At 38.8% G+C, this 21,943-nt stretch overlaps 1 protein-coding gene across 1 annotated transcript in view; it reads left to right on the forward strand.

Annotated features, from left to right (window-relative positions):
* The window catches only part of tmtc2b (transmembrane O-mannosyltransferase targeting cadherins 2b), an 86,338-nt gene extending 72,032 nt beyond the window's left edge, over window positions 1-14,306 (forward strand). Inside the window, exons 9-12 of the mRNA XM_088417739.1 lie at window positions 4,597-4,678; window positions 5,577-5,691; window positions 9,715-9,778; window positions 12,157-14,306. Coding sequence (XP_088273865.1) covers window positions 4,597-4,678; window positions 5,577-5,691; window positions 9,715-9,778; window positions 12,157-12,336 — 441 coding nt within the window. The 3' untranslated portion in view covers window positions 12,337-14,306. The remainder of the gene's footprint in view (window positions 1-4,596; window positions 4,679-5,576; window positions 5,692-9,714; window positions 9,779-12,156) is intronic.
* Window positions 14,307-21,943: the final 7,637 nt, after the last annotated feature.

Consider the following 21,943-nt stretch of genomic DNA (forward strand, 5'->3'; position numbering starts at 1 on the left):
TCTGACCTAACATCAGTTAGATCACACAAAGTTCAAATTCTTGTTGAAGTCTTACCCGAATGGAAGCTGTTGTAGTTTCCAAGTTGAATACAATTTGCTTGTCAAGGTTGCATAAAGTCTCTATGCAGGAGCCCTCCATCATAAATCATGTTGACCCACGTTGTTTTCTCAAGCACCGTCTCAGGTAGTAACACAGAAGAGTGTTACGGTTTGGTAAAGTTTACTCTGGGAAAGTGCTCAGTTACCCGTGGCGAGAATAGTATGTTATTCAGGAGGCTGTTACTGATTTTAGCCCAGAGGTGGAACCTTAAGCGATACAGTTGTATAGATTTTGACAATGATGGATGGAAAGGTGGCTTAGAGCACAAATTATTGTACAGTTTTAGTGCAATACCAGCACAGATGGGAAGTCAATTCCAAGCGCTTGACCAGTGTGAGACATGTATTCTTAATCAAACATCTTAGAGTCATTGTACTTATGAGACTGATTCAATGTGGGTAAAGGATATTTGTCCAGCCTTGCAGCCTCGACATCCGTCATCGCCCACTTACATATTCTCCTGTGGCAAATTGACTTGCTATGAGAATGCTCCAGTTCCACTCGGGGTGGTTGAGGTGCAGGGTGGAGAATCCTAGATTAATGTGAATGGCATGATCATTAAGGGTTGGGGCAAAGGAAAACCACCTGCTGCAGATCTGGAAGCTGAGGCATGACCGGCATTTGAATTGGAGTTTATTGCTTATCGGCCAGGTTGAGGTAGATGTAATCTAATCATTACCTGCCTTATTGTGTAGACCAATCCACGCCTCCGCCTCCATTGCCTGAATGTTGGCACAATTGGTTGCTAACAGGATTGTTTACCCCTATATACAGTAGTTTCTAACTTAATAAAAGCCAGGCTCATTCGAGAGGTCCCTTTGCTGTTTGACATTATCCAGTACATCCAGGCCAGTGTGCGTGCCAAAACACAACCAAGCATTTGTAGCCCATTGGAATCAGAGCTACAAACTGTGAAGATGTTGAAACAGGCCATCCATTGTGCTATTTGCTGCATCATACCCATTGAATTCCAATCCTGAATTTCCTTTCCTCACAGAAAGGTTGATATAAAAACTTTGAAGGCCTAGATAGACCTATCCGATGTTGGAAGCCGAGAAGAGTCGGTATGGGCCTTCTGAATTGTTAAGTAAAAACCGTTGTTAGGTCGGAGCTGTTGGCGTAACTTCAAGAGGCATTTTTGGCAGATTCAGCATGTTTAATTGGCATCAGACAGTCCTGGCATTGGATCACTCTGACTGCCTGTTAGCTGTAGATGTGGGTTTGTGTGGAGAGTTGCAGTCACTTGAGTGTTAGGTTAGCAATTGCTAATATTTCATTAAATAAAAGGGTGTTTAGGGTTAGGGGCTAACAAGGAAGAATTCCCACGGTCGCACCGGGAGCCAATCACGTGTCTTGTAGGAGAGCCCGAGAACTGTGTTTCCTCATGAAACTCACAAGCTGTGAGGTGAGATGTGAGGAGGGGTAACAAGACAGTGGTGGCCACGAAAGGTAGTGTTGTAAATTAGTTAGCTACGTTCATCTGTAATGAATTGGAATTTCAATTGTGAACTCCGATTGTTATCATGCTTGGTCAGCTACAAGCTTCATTCTAATTAGACTTTTGGGCACCGGTAATATAACCGCGGCTCTCTGTGAGACCACAGCCAAAGGGATAGAAGGGAAGTGATAACAGTATAATTTATAATTTCTAATTAAATACTGTATGTGTACTGCAGTAGTTTGAAGACTGAGGAGTGCTAGAAATGCAGCATGCAGAAAACTTTCACAGTGTGTCTATCCAAAATAGAGGGCACAATAGGGGAGGTGCAAAGTAGCAAGGGATCACTTCAAATTTATTATTCCATTTTATTACAAAATTCAGCTCATTTTTATACCTTACAGAATCATCTCGCGGGCAGGATTAAACCCATTTGCAGGCCAGAACCAGACACTGTATCTGTCAAAAATGCTTCAAAATAAAATGTAGGATATCAAGTAATGTGTGAAACAAATAGAACTGGGACGATTTTCTTTTTAAACTTTGATACGGTGAATTTGCCTTGCGAGCCCAACCGGGGAACAGATTAATCTTGTAACACGGGGGCCCACTGTATATATTTTTTTCAGATGTCCGATAAATGATAAATGATATCAAAACGTGTCTCAAATCACACCTTCCCTCCACTGTCAATTCACTTTCGTGAGAATGAAGGCTTTATTCTGAGTTTGAGCAAATACACACGCACATGCCTCAGGTTATTATAAAATCATCATCCTGTCAAAATTCAGAGTGAAACTACACAGAGATGACCATTTTCCAATTGCAATGTAAGTTGACTCCCAGGCATAGCCATATTTACCGTTCGGTGTACCTCGCACTTGGCTTCATTTTCCACAGCATCAGAGGAAACTAGCCACAATTGTATGTTTACACTAGAAAATTAATTCATTGAATCTGCAGTTCTCTAAAAGCCATATTAACCAGCATAAACACGAAGGTCCGGTGATTGGATTTTGCCAAAATAAAGTACTTCATCTAAATCGTGTAAGGGTTTAGCAAATGTATTAATGATGTATTCCTTTGTCCAGCAATTGCATTCTAATTATGGCTGCCTTTTTAAATACTTATACAGGCGCTTATAGATGGCAGCTGTTTGTGGTTTGTTTGATCTGATGTCATCCGGTGTCTGAATTTGGGAGTTTTATCTGCATATGTCCCAGCCCACACTTCTATTAGCCAGCTGCTCTGCTTTCTTGTCTTTGAATGACAATTCAAAGTCACTAGAGTTTTAGGAAGGAGGCTAGAGGAGGGGGTTGATTTTATTTTGTTAACCTAAAATATGTACACATATGTACATGGCCTGCACATGTGAGTGCTAATTCTCTAAATCACACCGTATTGTAGATTCATTATGAGTTTCTTGCAGTTTATTTTTTTTTTTTGTAAAAAGATCAGCTCACATTGTTTTCTAATTGTTAGGTTTTCATTGGTTAAAAAGTGACACCTTTATCTTCAATGCCACCATTTTTTTTCTTTTTAAAATATGCATATCACTTATGTCTGGCGGAATGCTTCTATCTCCAAAATTAATACTTCTCAGGAAACCCTGAAAATGGCAAAATATCAGCTCACCATTAACAAAACTAATGGGAGCCCTTAGCGTGTTTCTCTCTTCATACAGATGCAACGTCAGGAGTCTCGAAAATAATTTTGAGGCTGCTGTCATTTGCAAGCTTATCTGCTTCGGTAACAAAAATGCAGAGAATCCATTCGCTGTCACTTTGTGGGTCCTTTTTGACTTTTCGCTCGAAGTCCTTACTGCAAAGAAATCATTATTACAAGTAGGACTCCTGGTATTGTCTTTTAAAAGTTTTCTTTTTCTTAGAAGTTGTAGACTCGTCACTTGTCTCTTGACATGATGTCTGTTTCTTACTCATTTAACTTATTTGTGAGTGAAATTTGGTGCTCAAGGGACCGAAAAGAATCAAAGATAATCCAGCTAGTTTTCAAAATAAATGTTTTTTCAAAATAAAATAGCCTCCAGACTTGGATAATTCATGAAATGGAAACAGTTCATTTGTTCTGTCCTTTTTAGATGTTGGAATGGCTTCTGTCCAGATAGACAGCGAACAGCAAATGAGCTTAACTCTTCTGTAATACATTTGAGCCAGTGGCACATCTCTTACTCATTTAGATTGTGAAACTGTAAAGAAAAGAAAATACACAAAACAAAGACAGTCAATGACTTTCTCTTCAATATCAAACATCGCTATAGCTCAGTTACTCAGGTGCGGCCCATATGCAAGAATTATATAGCTTACAAAAATGTACACAAGTTTCATTCAATCATACAACTGAATTACAAATGCTATTCATTTCAATACAAAACGTTAATTAGATGCAGATTAGCACTTATCAATACAAAACCTTTACATATGCTGACATACACCAAAGGGAAATGTCGGGCACAAACGAAAATGGTAACAACCTAAACACATGCAAGGCAGCACTATATAACATGCTGAAGATAAGAACTGCATGATATCCAAAGCAAAAAGTTGAATGCTTATACATGCCAGTCAGTACATGTATATTTGTGGTCAACTGCATCATATACTGTGCTCATAGTAACTCTAAAGATCCGAACAACAAAGTAAAGCATTCATTTCTAAGTTTGGTGTCAATTTTTTTTTTTTGCATCCATTTTCTATTGACCCACATGGTAGCTAAGGCGCAAACCGGCAATATGTGGTTACATACGCAAGTGTTATTTGCGCTGATCAAAGTGTAATGAATGAGCCTTTGCCCCATTTGATCAGTTGAATCAAGAGTGACCGCACATACTGTATGTTGACACATGAGCTTGGAGAAACAGTGAGGGTGCATGCGTATTTATTAAGATTTATTGTTAAAGTGAGGCTGCGGTTTGGTGAGACACGTTAAGAATATACACAAAGATATTTAGACTGTTGAGTTGAGTGTGGTGTTACTGGAATGAATAGTTTCATGAGGCCGTTGAAACAGTACTAAAGCCGCTGTGGTTAATCTGTCTCAGGGGCAGAAATCAGAAGCAGAGAGGTACTTCTTGAAGGCCATCCAACTGGATCCTACAAAGGGCAACTGTTACATGCATTATGGTAAGTAGTCGTTTGTTTTCTCAACTTCATTTGGTCAAATCTTGATCCCAGCTTTATATCCTCAAGTAACGCACACATCTTGTGTATTAGTATATTTGGGCAGTGTGATCTCAGACGGAATCAGTTTCAAATGAAGCCAATGCATGATTTTGCTGTTAATTTGTGACTTTTAGATATGCTGTGTCTATAAAAATTGTCAAAATTGTTATGATTCAATTTCCCGCAATGTATTCCTAAACGGCAGTTCATTGCTCAAATTACCAAAGTTGCAACCACTCATAAGTTGATTCCTTGTTTTCAGCATTGGGTCATAAAAGTACGAGGTGCAGCCCAGGCAGTATTTCAAAGTCTTATGATGACTGTGGAAGTGTGTTAATTCAGTGATTTTAAATTGCGCGAAATCTCTGAGATGTCGGTTTCACTTGATATGTTTAATGTTGTCTTTAAGAAGAACAAAATCAAGAAAGTGAGGAAAGTACAGTCCTCAGTTACCTCTAAATCAGGGGTGTCCAAACACGGTCCTGCGTCCGGTTATCCTGCGTGTTTTCGATGTTTCTGTCCTTCATCGCACCTGATTCAAATGGCCAGTATCGTTATCAAGCTTCCGCTGAGCTTGCTGATGAGCTGATCATTTGAATCAATGAATCTGTGTTGGAGGACAAAAACATAAAAAACATGCACGATGGCAGCTCTTGGGGACAGGACTTGGACATCTCTGTTCTAATTCCTCCCCAAAACAAGTAATTAATGTAGTTAATTAATAATTATTTGTCCATTTTACTTTCATCTAGACTTTTAATCAGTTGATTTTCTCCCACTAGGGTGCCGCTACCGCTTTTCTTTCTCTCAAGGGTTCCCCACTGCATTCTAACAATGCAGCTCTCTGTTGTTCTTCCAGGTCAGTTTTTGTTGGAAGAGTCACGAATGCTGGAAGCGGCAGAGATGGCACAAAAGGCCGCCCGGCTTGACAGTGGGGAGTTTGATGTGGTCTTCAGTGCTGCACATATGCTCAGGTAAGTTTTCTATTTGAATTCTCTCAGGTTGCGGTATCTCTACTCGATCCTCCTTATTTTATTTGAAAGGACTCGGTGCTTGTAAAAGAGGGACGTGTGCCATGTCTGCATGGTTTCTCCTCAGCGAGTACGGTTGACTTGACTGCACCTTATAATCCTCTTCTGTGGTCACACTGCCAGCTGAGCTCTTGGAGCTTTTCAGCTGTATATTTTCACATGTGCCTTCTCACTTTCCCCTGCCACTCTTGCTTTGCGGGAGCTGACTTCTACATCCATATCAAAGTGCAAAATCCATCCGAATGGTCTGAAAAATGAAGTGTTAGTAGCCCACCAGCTCTTTGTTGTTTTTCTGACCGCAATGCATTAAACGGAATTTGGTGCAAAGTACATAAATGAAAGGTATACTTACTGTAGAAATAATACTGACGTGGCTGTTGACGGACTACTTCTTGGTTTTGTCCTTCTGGACGAAATCATCTTTTGAATAGCCATTGTTTGGTTTATTTGATGAAAGGAAATTGGCAAAGAAAACAACACTACTGAATATATGAGTAGTTTGCAAAGCAGTAAATGTACACGTACGCTGGAGAAGTCTTAATGTACCGCAGCACCACTACAGTGTGCTTACCTTGTTATTGTGGCTCTGATGTTAATTTTTGAAGAGGAGGGGTTTTTTTTCCCAGTCTGCAGACAGGACAATAACTTTTTAGATTTTTAAACTTCCAACCTTAAGTATTTGTTTTAAAAAGTCTCCGACACACCGTTATCCTGTCAGCAGCAAAACTCCCACCCAAGATCACTCCCCCCAAAATTCATTCATACACTATAATTATTGTACATGTGCTACCTTCCGTGTTTTCTTTCAAAATCCTCAAAGACAGTGATAAATTGCCTTTTAGGAATTTTAGCAAAGACGGTGTTTTGACCCTTTTGGTAGATGCGCATGTGTTGTTGTCTACCATAAAATGAGTAAATTTTGGATTAATAGCTTTATAGTAAGTGATACATTCATGTCCACTTAGGTTCCAATAAAGCTAGATTTTCTTCTGTGTTCTCTAATTTTCTAAGGTTGTTCTTTTAGTTTAAACTTGTAACGTGTAAGTTATTTTTCACAATATTTCAGTATGTTTGCATCCAGAGATTGATCAAAATAAAACTGTAATAGGAGTAAATTGTTAAACAATATTATATGTATTAACCCTGGAGGTGAGAAAAGACCAAGATTGTGCATCTTTTCCCATTAAACCGAGGCAGCAAAGACCATTGCCTTGGTGTTGCTGTGAGCTTTACCGTTACAGTATATCCATTTCGGTTGCTGTGTTTTAAAGCAATCATCTTACTTTGCTTGTAATACTTGTATACTTTGTTGTTGAAAAAATATAGTGCAGTATTATATTTACTACATGCGTTGCCCGAGTCCAGTTATGCTCCCATGTTTGCTTCTTTGAGAATTTCAATTGAAAGTTGAAGGGTTTTTTTTTTTTTTTTTTTTTTTTTTTAAATGTCATCTCAAAATTCAATCACGCTAAGCCAATAACTGTATTTGCTCTATAGACATGTAAACCAAACAGCGAGATTGACTGCATGACTGGAGAGACTTTTTAAGCAATGCTTGGGTCTTCCTCTTCCTGTTTGGCCTGTTGCCTGACTCTTCCACAGCTCACGCTCTTTATGTGTTTATGTTGGGTGCAGACGTGGAAAGGCTTCTGGTTGTTAGGGGAAAAGACACTTCACAAAAGAACGAGGTGAAACGTTGACATGGGCAAATGTTTTTTTTATTGCACTCTTGGGTGCCTCTGATCATTTTGCTACCAAACTAATAATTGCATGATTTTTCCTCTAAATAAGTTGTGGGATTGTTTTGCCTGTGTAAATGATTCCAGTTGGCAGCGTTTTAAAAGAGTAGGCTTTTTTGTGGGGTTATTTGTGTTACCTTGTCACAGCCAAGGTATAAAGTCATACACTTTCAATTTGCATTGGGTAATTTCCCTTTTGACAGGCCATATGTTCTCTGCCATGTCAAATTGCAGCCTATCTGAAAAATTACTTGCATATCATGATGTTAGCCATGCCAATGTGTGCTTCTTTGGCGTGGGCTCACTTTCCGCACAAACTATCAGAATGGGTTGAAAATAGTAGCTGTACGTACTTGGAGCCTTCAGATGGCGTAGGAATTCAGGCTTGAAAAAATGTTGGGATGACTGGTTTTAGTCCAAATGCCATACAAGTTCAATCAGCAACATTGCCATTTTTGAAGTAATACTTTGTTCTATAATTAGTTCATGTCTTGTAAAGAAAAACTGCGGGCTAAACAAAATGCCTGACCAATAATTCAGCAGTGTATTTGTCTCTTTGTCTCCGTATACTTTATTTAAGTTTTAAATAAGGTAGTTGTTTGTATGTCTGGAAACATTTCTCATGCATTCCTCCGTTCACGAGAGCTTGGCGGCCTTAAAAGTTTCCTGAGTTTCAATCATGTTTTGGTACTTCTCCAGTTAACCTCTGCCAAACAGGGTTGAACAACAAAATCATCATCATTTTCAAAAATGTCTTTTAGAATAAGGGCAAACAAACATGTGCTTGTGGTTAGATGTAAAACTCACCCATTTATAACAATCCAGCATATCTGCTTGCGTGTATCTGGCTTTTTGTGGACATTCTTTTCGCTCTAAAACATTGTGACCCACAATAAAAATCGCATCCTTTAAATTTCTATTATGGGCAATAGTGTGCTTCTATTTTGGGGGGAATAGTCTTGTGAAGGCTCTTTTTTGTGCCAGCATGACTTTGCCCAAACAAGGTATCCTTAGATGAGTTTGGTGCAAGAGAACTTAGAAGTCATGACCTACACTAAATGTTGTTGAAAGAACTAAGGTTTGTTAGTATTCACTTCCATTTATATTGACCAGATGTCTGTCTTCCATACAAAAAGTTTATTTGACTTATTTAACATCCCTGTAATGCTGGGAAAAAGATTTGGTTTTACCAAAATAAGAATTCATCTTTTTTTTTTTCAGGCACTTTGATGCACTTGGGTTTTTTTCTGCTTAGACAAACCTTTAACCTGCATAAATGCTGTTAAAAAAAAGTAATTAACGGTTGCTGAAAGTTGTTTTACGTTGCTTTTTCCTTATCTCACTGTTGAAAAGGATATGGTTTAAAGTAATACAATTTTTATGAATGTCAATCTTATTCATGATCGGTGTGGCAAGTGGGGATGGGGGGTGCGAAATGTTTTCTCTTTCCTTTGGGGGACTTTGCAAAATATAACGAGAAGCCCTGCTGTCATGTGACTTATGCAGTTTTTTTTTTTTCTTTTCCCTGTCAAAACATGAATCCCTGATTATTTCTATGGTAAACTGATGATTGTCAAATGGCCTTTTACCTGGAACTTTGAATAACTACTGAACATATAATTAACCGCAACAGCCAACATTAAAGCTGGCCTTCTTTGATCTTCAGAGAAAAAGGGGCTCCACCAGCAGCCACGACCGCCCCCGCTGTCCTTGACTTTGTCAAAAATAGCCCATTTGAATGAGCAATTGTTACCATCAGTGAAAATCGGCTAGTTGGGCTTTGTGAATTGTGCTTTAGCCGACTTTCAGTAACAAGACAAATGGTGTTGCAGTGACAACATTCCATGAGATATCTGCAGATAACAGGAAAGTTTCAAAGTTAAAAACTGAAAAGTTTGCAATTTTGTCATGCTGGTTTCACTAGCGAATTTAGAGTCGGCCTTACATTTCAGTGAGTCCTGACCTCAACACCCAACAAAAAGGTGCTGCCGCTGGACTGCTTAGATGTGACGATATCGATGCAAGTATCCAATCGAATTGAGAGATGCTATGAAATGAGAAACATTGAGGCAAATGGATCAACTATTCTCATCCTTCATGTTGTCCTCGCCATTATTTTTTCTTTGACTCCTGTACAAACCGTAAACACAGCAGGTTGAAGTCCTCCTCTGTGTATGCGGGTAATAAAGATGAGTTATGACTGTGGCTTTCTGTTTTTCCTTTTTAGACAAGCCAGCCTGAATGTAGCAGCTGAGAAATATTACGGACAAGCAGCAAGTCTGAGACCGAATGTAAGTACAGACTATAGCAATCATTGTCATTACCATTCCAGCTGGTGGACGCTGGGTTATCACAGGCCGTGTGGCTTTTCACTAATCTCAGCCATATTACTGTTTCACGTGCCTTCATTATCAGTGAATCTCTGAGAAATTGGGGACGTTGCCAAGACTGGAGGTTTGTCGATCCATCACTCGCTTCCAAGGTGGACCACACTGACAAGGGTAACGCTAATGATAAAGACACATGGACAAAAAACATGGCCACTAAACAAGCATTACAAAGATAGGATTTGAGTAATATTTAGTCCATGGTAGAAGGAAAACCATTTCAGGATCGCTGATTATAAGATGGGGTGTTTTATAGATTAAAAAAAAAAAATGTCATTCAACCATGTAAAAGACAAGAATGACAGTGTACTAAATTAGCCTTGTACCCATCTTCTTAGTGGGCTTAGCTAAGGCCATGTAGCCAGTCCATCTTCAACTGTTGTTTCATGAATTACTCAAAGGGGACTGGCGTTTGGTATTAAGAACGAATGTCTCCAGGGTTAGAGAGTACAGTTCACTCTACATTTAAAGTTTTGCCATTCCTTCTAGCTAAGCAAGTTAAGTCATATCGGAAGCTTACTTTGCAGGGCGCTTCATCTTCCCTTTGAAGTGCCTTATCTCATCATGGGATTCTTTACCTTAATCGCTACCTGCACTGTTGAGCCAATAATTCCCCAACTGAATTTCACACTCGCTCTTTAGATGAGCACATGTTGCTCTATGGCGCAGGCTAATGTGCTGCACATCTGGCTCTGCCTTTGCTGCTATATGCCGTTTGGGGGGAGGACTGGGAGGTGGAGTGGTTGCAGAGCGGCAGGAAATGGGGAAAAAATGAAGGCTTTTGACGAGGGACATTTGCGGAGTGCCGCATGTGCTGCTACAGGGCAAGGGAAAAATGCAGGAGCGTGGATATAAATCAAAGACGTCTTAGCCGTATGAATGAAGCAGAGCGTGGAAGATTTTTGGCTGAGCTTAGCTGAAAGGTTTTACCGGTGATTTGAGGATGGAACTGAACTCAGGACATTATATGCTCTCCATGAGATTGTCTATGGGGGGAAAAAAAAAGTTGTACTTGCGTTCATTCCATCCTGTTTCATATGTTACTTAATTAAACACTTCATTGGCACCAACAAAAAAAACTTTTAGGGTGTTTGACAGCATCATGATAAAATAATGATGGTGGGTGGAATTATGTATCTTTATTTTGTTGTCCATGACATGATAGAGTCAAGGCTACAGACAGGTTTCTACACAGGCTTTGATAATTTGCAACACACTATCCTGTCTTAAAAGGTAAGACAAAAATGAAACAAAAATTAAACATTTTGTATCTATGTGAAATTAAACTCAGCTTATTGGTTACTGCCATTCTTGATGTTTCTACATTTGTAGAGATGTATACTTGGTTAAATTGTATAGTTAGGTTGAATTGAAATAATTCGAGACCTGACTAAGTCCCTTGAAGCGCTGGATGTTAAATAACATTTCTTCATCTTACTGTAATTTATCTGTCAGAAAGACTTTTCCAAATAAACCCTTTTGACATTATTTGGAGTTCAGAGTGTTCAATACAGAGAAGAGCTGGTTTACAAATGCTGAGAGGTTGTGACTTCACAAGCTTTTCTAAAAGCAAATTGCAGGTGTAATTCCCGCTAAGAAAGCGCAAACACGAACAGGACCATTTTCACTCATTTTGAATCTAGAGTTGAATAGTTATTTGGCATTTCTTTATTTAAATGGAAAGGATATAACCCGACCCGTGTCACAGACAGGCTTCCACATTTTTTTTATTTTTTTTTTGCTGTGCGCTCCCCCACCGGCCTTGTCTGACATACACAGTCAACAAAATGGCCAAGCATCCTCAGGGAACACTGATGGAACTTCCGTCAGTTTTGTCAGAATGCCGAGTTGTGCAAAATTGGTAAGAATGAGTCACAATGTATTGGTGAGATGGCAGCGCCAAGACTGCTTTCAACACCGCTATGTCATGGGTCCGCCTCCTGCAGAGCAGTATGGCCGCAGGCATTAGTTGCCATGGCGTCTCGACAAATAGGATACACAGATTATTATAAGCTTGCTTTAATATTACCAGCAAAATGTGTTTTGATGCAGTTAGTATTCATAAACCGTATACATTTTTCTTTCTGACCACCATATGTACTTTTTAACTTCCTCCAAATTACTGTACAATGATACTTTTGCCAAACATCCATGTATTGAATGACTTTTGTATTAAATGGAAGGGAAATGTAAATATACTGTAGTCTGGCTTTGCAATAAATGTTGAGTCTACATAACCATGCCTACTTGGGTCAGAAATGTTCTCTTTTGTTGTCATTTAGTATCCTGCAGCCTTGATGAACTTGGGAGCCATCCTACACCTCAATGGGAAACTTCAAGAAGCTGAAACCAATTACCTCCGAGCGCTGCGCCTCAAACCAGATGACACCATCACCCAGTCCAACTTACGTAAACTGTGGAATATCATGGAGAAACAAGGCCTGAAGACCACAAGCCCTTAGGGTCCTGCTGCCTGGCCCAGATGGCACTTATGTGCATCTTGTTGACATGGAAAAGACTCAGGGAGGACGCCGGCAAATACAGGGAGGTGTGAACGGCGCCTCGGTGCCGTCGCCATGGCTCATGCATACAACTGAACTTTTGATAGAAATGTTGTCATTAGTTGGTCGCAATTGAAGCTCCTTTTTACGAACAAGAGCACTTGAAAATAAGGTTGGAATGTGTTTGCGGCGTGAAACCTTGGCAATGGTTTTGAAGGAGTGACAGCAAGACCTTTTTAATGAATAAAATTATCTAGCCATCAGTAAGACTGTACGGTATTGAGAATGCCACCCAAAACGTCAATAATAAACTCATTCACTGCCAGCCCAGTTAAAATGGATCTTCAATGTCTATCACTGTCAATGCCAGTGTATGCGCTAATAAGACTAGATTAAATTTGAAAACCACTATTGTATAATGAATATAGCAACCGGGATATTTGAGACTTGAAAAGGGAATTATTTATTTGCTCTTGCAGCACAACAAAAGCCTCAAAATTAAAGTATATTCGCTGCCGAGAAGAGTTTACAAATTTGCCATGAAAATGTAAAAGAGTGAAATAATGGGACCTGTGATATTTATTATGCCTTCTGATAAAACCTTAAGACTTCTTTTCAGCAGAGCGAGTGTCATTTCAATAACTGCTATAGGAATGAAGTCTTTATGGAACATGTAGGGAGCTATGAACGGAAAAATAAATTACCTTCCTATGGAAGATGTAAACAATTTAAGGACTTGTATGGGAATCCGTGTGACGCCACTTCCCAGACATGTCAGAAGTTTTTATTTAATATTTCAATGAGTGAAGGAGTTATTCTAGCCAAAATAGCCATGCTGACCTTTTTTAACATAAGAGGATGCAAAGACTGAAGAGAGATTTTCATCCTTGTGTTTGAGTTGGACTAAACTAATTTGATCTCTTTGTATAAAATAAATCCTAATATATACCCAAATTGTGTATTCTAAAGAGAAAATCTGAATGAAAAAAAGCCAAGCAGTGAGAGATTTGTTTGCCTCGCTGTGTTCTTTTTTTCCTCATCTTGTCTTATTTTTGGTGTAAGTCTTAATGTGTCAATGTTGTATATTTTGTGTATCGTAACTAACATTGGTTGGTTGTTGTCAGCAAAAATTAAGTGAACACGCGACTTCTGAAGATGAAAAAATTGTATGAAATTGGTGATGCTTCTGAGTTGTGAGTCATTAATTATCTGTTACAAATGTCTTAGACCAATATTCCACTTTTGTAGTGCAATTTCAAAACAGTACTTCAGGAATTTGGGCGAGGGGCGTGGCTTATTGAGCGCACCAGTCAGAACAAGACATGCTAACAGTCAACATTTATTGGAGAACAAGTGTTTCCTGTATTCTTGCCATGTTGTCCAAATTTATTCTACCTTGAGCCGAGTAGGTACAGTGCATTAGGAAGTGGCCATTATCTTGTAAGTTATTGTGTGTTACCATAGCAACAGAACCAGCTGGCACTGCGTTTTACATGCTTAATGAAGAAAGTGTTATGTTTTTGGTTTTTTTTAATCTGAAGTACAAGTGTGATAAACTGCATTTAAAAAGTGTCGATCTGAACTTCGTACTGTCTTTTTGGTGATTTCTCACGACTTTAATACGTTTTGAAAATCGCATTCCTTCCCAGTTTCACACAATGTGGTCACAATATGGGTTACATTATGTTCAGTGTTTTTAAGCAAACTCTGCTAATTGCTTGAGTCAATTTTCCCACTGTGTCGCAGCTCAGGGATCTCAAGCACTGCATTATTGCAGAAACAATTATTCACAGAGCTAAATTAAAGATTTATTTTTGAAAGTTCTTGTACATATTGATATTTGTAACATTGTTTCTCCTTTTTCTAAAAAAAAAAAAAGTGTCTTTTCCCTGATGTTGTTCTTTTTCTCCCTAATAAATTATGCATTTGAATGAATGTGTTTGTTTTTTGGTATACAACTTGAACCAAGCCTTCTTTTGTTGCTGTTGTTGTTATTTGTTTTGAAATTAGATGACATTTCACACCTGCTTTATTTTCTGTCAAAATTAATTGGATAGTCCTGCAAGCTGCGGTGCAGCTTTTGCATAGGCTGCCCCCACAGCAAATTCGTTAAAAGCATGTCATAAAAATAACACTAATGGATCTCCTCTGCTTTGATCATACAGCATCAAAGAAGACATGTAAACATTTCCATATGTAGAGGGTAGCACATTTCCACATATGGCATACAGTGTAAACCAGGTACGACCTCTGCCGCTGCTTGTACTTCCTAGTGGAATATACAGAAGCTGCTCAAAATGTCCAGTGGCGCTTTATATTGTGTATCAGAGAAATGTGTGCTCATGTTTAGATTGAGATTAACCAGAAAAAATGTAGAGGCAGGTGAAGAATAAGTCCCCATGCATGTGTAATGCAGATGCTTTTCAAACCAAGAGGAGACTCGCTGAAGGATTTGATGAAAAATTGATTAGGAGTGAATGATGTTGACCTTATGTTTCTTTTTTGATGGTGAGAAACGGAACATTACTGTCACCACCATGGTCATTTTGAAGGATGTTTTTTTACTTTCACTACGTTAGGAAGCACATTGATGATGGTCTTACATGTACCTCAGAGAGAACTCTTTATTTATAACTGTGGCCTCCCTTTGAATAAATCCTAAAAATCCTACTTCCTGCATCATTAGGTTAACATTAGTTGCACTGCTAATTAATTTGATTTCTCTGTATTCTTCTCTTTATAAAACAAAACGTTCACCCGCAAGTGGCCCACGACTTATTCAAACATATGTGCGCTTTGAAATGAAAAGATTATGGTAAAGCAAGCTTTAATACTCACTAACATCATACAAAAGAATTCACCCGTTTGACTATCTAAGCAAGTGGTGATACACAAATGTCTTGAAAAATGAAGCGTATGGACACCAAGAAAGTAGTTTGTCTTTAAAAAGAATCGACATTGACAGTATTTTCAAAGCCTTTTCCATAGCAGCCACGTGTTGTTAAATGAATGCTATTTGGTATTTTATGAAGAACTATCACTACAATGAACTGAACCACTGCTTGATACATTTGTTACACATCTCACCTGATGCTGAGGACTATTTAGCCAATGTAATTGCTTGATAGAGGAAGGATTACAGGGAGCTTCTTGTTTCATTGAAGTTTTTTTTGTTTGTTTGTTTGTTTGTTTTTGTCCAATGTCCTGAAAGGAAATTGTATTTTCGTGATCTAAGATGATGATTTGTAAATATGACTTCTGGGGTACTTATAGATGTTCATGAACTAAGGATTAGGAAGGGCAATATTATAATGCTTTGGTGACCTTTTGTTTTTAACCTTTATCTTATTCACGTAAGTATAAGTGTAGTTGTTATATTCCTCCTCATGTGCACTGAAATGCATTTTGCAAATATGCGTCCATGTTTTGAGACATTTTGTGAGAAATATGGGGCACCACAGTGGCCTAGTTACGCATCTTGGCAGAGCGCTCTCCGGTCACCTGTTCTGTGTGTGTGTGTGTGTGTGTGTGTGTGCGTGTGCATGTGTGTGTTTGTGTGTGTGTGTTTTTTCAATGAGGTCATATCGGGGGGCAGGCGCTCAGTCTGTTCAAGCAGACGCCAAAAATGCAGAAGCACTTTCTGAAAGAGGGTGTTTTTTAATCAGCAACTGTTCAGTTAAGCGACTGATTGCCCAGTTAGAATTATTTGCAATGACTTGGCCTACAAAAATGAATTTGACACAAGTGGTGTTTTTGATCATTTGAGTTAAACTGCGAGAGTATAGTGAAGAAGTATGAGAAAGATGCAAGAAGCAAGTATATTTGTATTAATAAAATCCATTAATTCACAAGAATGTCAATGAACACAGTGTCTCCTGTGTGATTTTGCTTGCACAAAGTTGATCCAAAGAAGCACATCCAAGGTTCACAGATCTCCCGGGATGGCCACACCTGATGATTTATAGAACACTATTACCAGCACACCCCTCGAGGCCTTCCGATTTTTTTTTTTTTTTTGCAGCTGGGCCAGTGCATAACATATGTCAGGACTGATTAGTTCCAGAGAGAGAGAAAGGGATGTGAATATCCAAAAGTGTAATGTCAAAACAAGAAACGCTTCTCAAGGAAACTGACTTTCAATTCAGGACCTCAGATGCCATCGTATGCAGAGAGAAAACACCATTGTAGAATGATATGTTTGACTGGTTTGAGCGCAATTCAGAGAAGACTGACATCCTCGTGAGGATCCTCAATGTGATAGGAAGGAATTCAGTCATCTGACTTGTGAGGGGTCATGTTAGGTGATTTAACATACACTGACAGCAACAGTGGAACAAGCAAAAGTGCACATGAGCAAATTTTCTTCACAGTACACCATTATAAATCAACTTTGGCTTATTTAGTTGGAGTATATTGTTCTTGCAAAAACACACTTGAATAAATCATTCAACTTGAGCAATTACCTCTATGTTGTTTTATTTTTGTGCTTGTTGAAAATACTGATCTCATTTTACAGTGTCTGATCATAAGGTACAAAAACAACCTCCAAGATTCAAACAGAAACCGCATGAGTTTAGTTTATCTTAAACGGCAGCCCTCTGCATACTTGCAGTTGATTTGTCTTTTTGTTTGTTTTTTTTTTCCTAAGATCTTTTGAGGGGGGTTATATAAAATGTACATCATCACTGTGGGGCTGAATCATTGTAATGACAAAATAGGAGGTTTTTGTGTTATTTTGCTTTTTAAATATGATTTACATTAAAAAAAAATGGTGTGCTGATAGTTGAGCAAAGCATTCTGGGATGCCTTGGTTGTGAATGCCATTCAAGGGACAAGCTCACTCAGATTGACTCTTAGCCAGGAAATGCAAGCTAGATGTTTTTTTTTTTTTTCATTTCCTAATAAACGGCATTATTTAGTGAAGCTCAGCAAAACCATGCACAGTATTTTTCTTGTGGCGTTTGTGGCAGGTGGCATTTAACAAAATGTGACCTTTTCAATGTTACCGTCACCTATTATAGTTGCTCAACAGTTAAATTGGATGACTAAATGGACAATGGCACAGGGCTTTAAACATAAATGATCAATCAAACTGTCAATTAATCAACTGATAAATATGGCAAGCAATAAATCAATCTAAAAATTATATGAAGCATGTAGGAGTGGCAAAATTCTTTGTTTCTTTTGAGCAAACTTTAGTGCTGGTAATAGTTTGTTCATTGTGTCATTAAGAACTACCTGAGATAATGTGATATAAAATGCAGACTACCACTTAAATGTCTTTCTTTGTTTTAATTAAGAAAAAAATCATGAAGAAAAGAAAAGCGTGTCCATTGTCAATGGTAGTTTTCAGTGACAATGAACATTAGTTGTACGCAAATTTTTGACATAACAAAAGTCAGAGCTGTCAAACTATAGATTCAAGATTTAAGAATACTTCCTGAATAATGTATCTTAATTTTCCTACTTTTTAAGTTAAAATTAAGTTACAGTGCACACAGGAGTCTCATTTGATGTTAATGCTTCAAAGAATAAATCCATTATCCATTACAGTGACATTTCAACAATGCTATTTTACTGTACTCTACTTCTGTACTGTTTGCATGCACTATAACTATCACTGTGTTGATATCCAGTGTGTTGTTTTATAGTGTTCTATTTTCATATTACATTAGGTTTGAGTGCTGTAGGAGATACGTAGTAGAAAACCTACTCCTGCTTGGACAAATGGTCTTGTCACCTTCATTGGCTAGATCAAGGGAATTGTTAGGTAGCGCAAAGGAAAACAGGGCATAACAGACCTCGGTGGGGAAAACACCATTTTACACTTGTTTTTCTTCATGTGGCTTTACATCAAAATCTTTTGCTGTTAATCCACCACAACGTGTTTGCTGTCACCCTTGAATTTAATTTGAAATATACTGTATGATTGTTGTACTTCGACTTGTCGGCTTGTTTACAAATTATTTGAACAGAGTAGAATCCTCACTTCTTTATTTGAATGGGTCTCTTACCCTGTTTTACTGTTTCCCAGTACTTAGAATGATTTAAGCAGAAATGTAATCACTGCAGTCTTTTATTTCATTCGGGCAATGACTTTTTGTCAAGGAGCAATCCTTCTTTTCGTATTTTATGCCCGGAAATGTAGAAACCCACCTATTTGAAATGATACATTTTATCGTGTTACGTATCCATTCTGTCATTTTTATGAGTTGCCCCAATGCCAGGACATAAAAGTGTAGTTGTAGTGAAGGGCTTCATATTTTAACTGTCCAAACCTTGAATGTGAAGTTTGGTCAAGAAACCGCTTACCTCACGAAAAACCTTCCCAGACTAGAGTTTGTTTCTCTTGATTAAGCTCATTATCTTGCTGTATAGACTTTTTGCAATGTGAAAGACGAATGCCTCAAAATCATGGCCTCCTTTCAAGCAACAGTGTTATTTATCCTCAAAGCTGAGAGCCTTGCTGATTAAGTTCCACAGAGAGCAGTTAGAACCGGCGACCTGTCCCACCCGTAGTCCGGCAACATCAATCATGCAAATCCTGAAGGTGGACACCCCAGTCAGGCCTGTCACAGCCTTTATTACACCCCGATGTCAGGCACTAGTAAAAAAGCATATAGTTAACCACTGTGGACACTCCTTGAATAACTACTCCAATAACAGAAATGGGACACCATCCTTGAGCATGGTGAAAGCCACAGGCCTCATATCAGTAGGCTTTGGTTAGTCAAGTTTGACACCTCACCTTGGTTGTTTCCCAAAGCTTATTGTCCCTGTGGCTGCGACGACTGGACAGGCTGTTATTCTACCTTTGACACCGGTGGAGAAGGTCATTTGCAAAGGGCTTTGAAACATTAAGCCAACCATGCAAGAGGCCTCATGATACATTTGATAGAGGTTTTGACAAATGTTTGGTCAGCGTTACTCCATGTCACAGGCTTGTTAGAAAAACAGAGATATGATGGCGTGGTCGAGTAGATTTCAGTGAATTTGTTAATTTTCCAACAGCCACCAGCAGACAGTGGAACAACAGACAAAATGACAAAAAATGCAAAATAAACCAAAGTGTTTCAAATAAAAGTATTTACAAGAAGGGGGAAAAAAAGGTTTCACCTACCCATTAAATACCCCTCCCCTGAGCAAACCATTTAAGTTATCTTCTAATAGTATTTAGGATTCATGATAATAACATACTGAATGTGAGTTGACATATTTAAATCATATTTACTATGTACAAATCAATATTAGCTTTACTGTCATACGCTTCACATAGCCAAAACAAAAGCACCCAAGAACATGCCTCAAACAATGAGCTCTCGGGCCCATTCAGCATGTTGAATCGGGTCGGGGCCATCGGAACAATCTTCACTCTGAGTCTCTGTCTAGCTAGCAAATTAGTGCACAAGCCAAATTGAGAACCAGAAGTGACGAACGTGGAAAAAAAACAAGTCAAAACTTTCATAATGCTCAACTCCATCAAGAGTGGCATAATTTCTGGCGTGTTTTTCACATCCCAATTTTGGTGCTCGATATAATGGCTACCTGGACAGAATAGCAAGAGATCCATCATGAGTGAAAATGAAAGCAGTCTGTTTATTTACGTAGAAATGATGCTACGGGTGTGACATCAGGCACCCCACAATGCGTTGCGCGAAATGTACACCACCGGGTAGAAACCGTGACTCTCACCGCCTATGGCACGGAAGTGTACGACTTCAAACGCATGTGCAGAAGGTCGCAGTAGTTGGCGTCACTGCAGTGGTATTATGGTCATTTTAACCTTAATATTTTCCTTAGCTGTAATTTATATCTGAATATCATAAACTTAATCAACCCAATGATAATGAATGCACCAAAACAAGCAGCACCTAAACAAAGAACTCCATTGTATGGTTTTCATTGTGCTTGCTAATGGCCAACCGAAGGTCTTGACCCACAAGAAAATGTCTTTTTACCTGGAGGAAACACAAGGTGCCATAAAGACGGGACTGATAATGGGTTTAATGGCAGCCTGACTAAATAGGTTCATGACGAATATGCTAGAATACACTGAAAAAGATCGATTTTGCTAATTAATTGAAACAGTGCTTACTTGCTCAGAACCGTGGTGTCAACACTGGTTGTAAGACCGCTGGCCAGACAAGTAAGGGCCAGTGGCCTGTGAGTACAGACAAATTTTCCAGGCTATTAAATGCTTGCCAGTTTCCTGGAATTCCCAGAAGATCATAAATAACTGTTGGGTCATCACCTTGAACTTAATACATCAACAGAAATGACCCTTCAGATGAACATCTGCGGGCCATATTGGACTGACTCAGTGATTAGCGCTAAGTGCTAATGTACTGCAGCAAGTGGGACTTGGAGCTGCCCGGCCATTATAGCAGACATGCAGAACCTAATGATAGTGGTGGGGGTGGGGTGTGGTCGTGGGGGTGTGTTGGGGGGGAGGCACGGTAGATACATTCGATTTTGTGCCACAGTGAATTTTATGGCCACGGATTAGAATAATCCGTGATGTAATAAAACCACATCAATGTTTACGCTTATTGGACTTTCATGAAAAGCCAAATTCAGTCATTTTCAATGGTTTATTCCTAAAATACAAACTATAGGTGTCATTTGTATATTTTTCCTTGTTTAGTGGCAGATGGCCATGGGAGGCAGTACCGGTGATCTCTAGTTCTATACTAACCACAGGTGCAGATGATTAGTTATTAAATCCGGGAAGTAAAAGATCATTTTGGGTTTTACCACCCGGACACTCACGAAAACACATATTTACGTATATAATGTTAAAGAAACTGTTGAAGAAGGCACTGTATCATGTCACGTTCATCTTTGTTGATGACAACTATTTATGTAGTTGATGTTTTACCTTAGCTTGCCGACATGTGACATGTATCCGATATGCCAGTCTAGATTTCAAAGCAAACATTCGATGCAATCAGAATAATTCAGTCATTAATTATAGTAAGATAAATTTGGTATGCCGGCAGTTGTGCACCATGTTCAGCCCAGCACTTTAAAAAAATGTTATGTGCCCAGGAATGTTAGTTGGTGTTTTCTAGTTCCCATCATGAATGTAGCATAAACATTTACTGTTAACAGTTTAAGACTTGAAGAAATTGTTTAGGTTAACAAAAACATTGAGTTGCTGCTAGTATATGCACTTTATCCCTCATGATGACACATCATCAGCAAATAATTACCTCGACAAACCACCGAAGCCCTTGCTTGGCCTTCCTACATAATTTTATGGCCCCATGCTGGAACATTTTAATTTTTTTCATGCATGAGAGACGTGAGCTTAGCATTTATTTATGCCGTCCCGAGGCATCCTAGAATACAGCCAAATGTAAAATCTGTCTGACCTCAAGAGGAGACTGTAAATTTAGTGAATGTAGTTTCAGTGCTGTTGGTGGGCGTGAGAGCCAGAAGAACCTTGTTTAAAGTCATTTGAGGTCAAAGATAAACAAGTACAGTAACCCCACGAGAATATTTAGGAGTAAACAAGCGCTGCGGTAATTTGAAAATGTTGTGCTTACATAATACATATCTTCCAGAT

Source organism: Hippichthys cyanospilos, chromosome 6, assembly GCF_059441005.1.
Source record: "Hippichthys cyanospilos isolate Australia breed blue-spotted pipefish chromosome 6, RoL_Hcya_1.0, whole genome shotgun sequence".
NCBI classification, from domain to species: domain Eukaryota; kingdom Metazoa; phylum Chordata; class Actinopteri; order Syngnathiformes; family Syngnathidae; genus Hippichthys; species Hippichthys cyanospilos.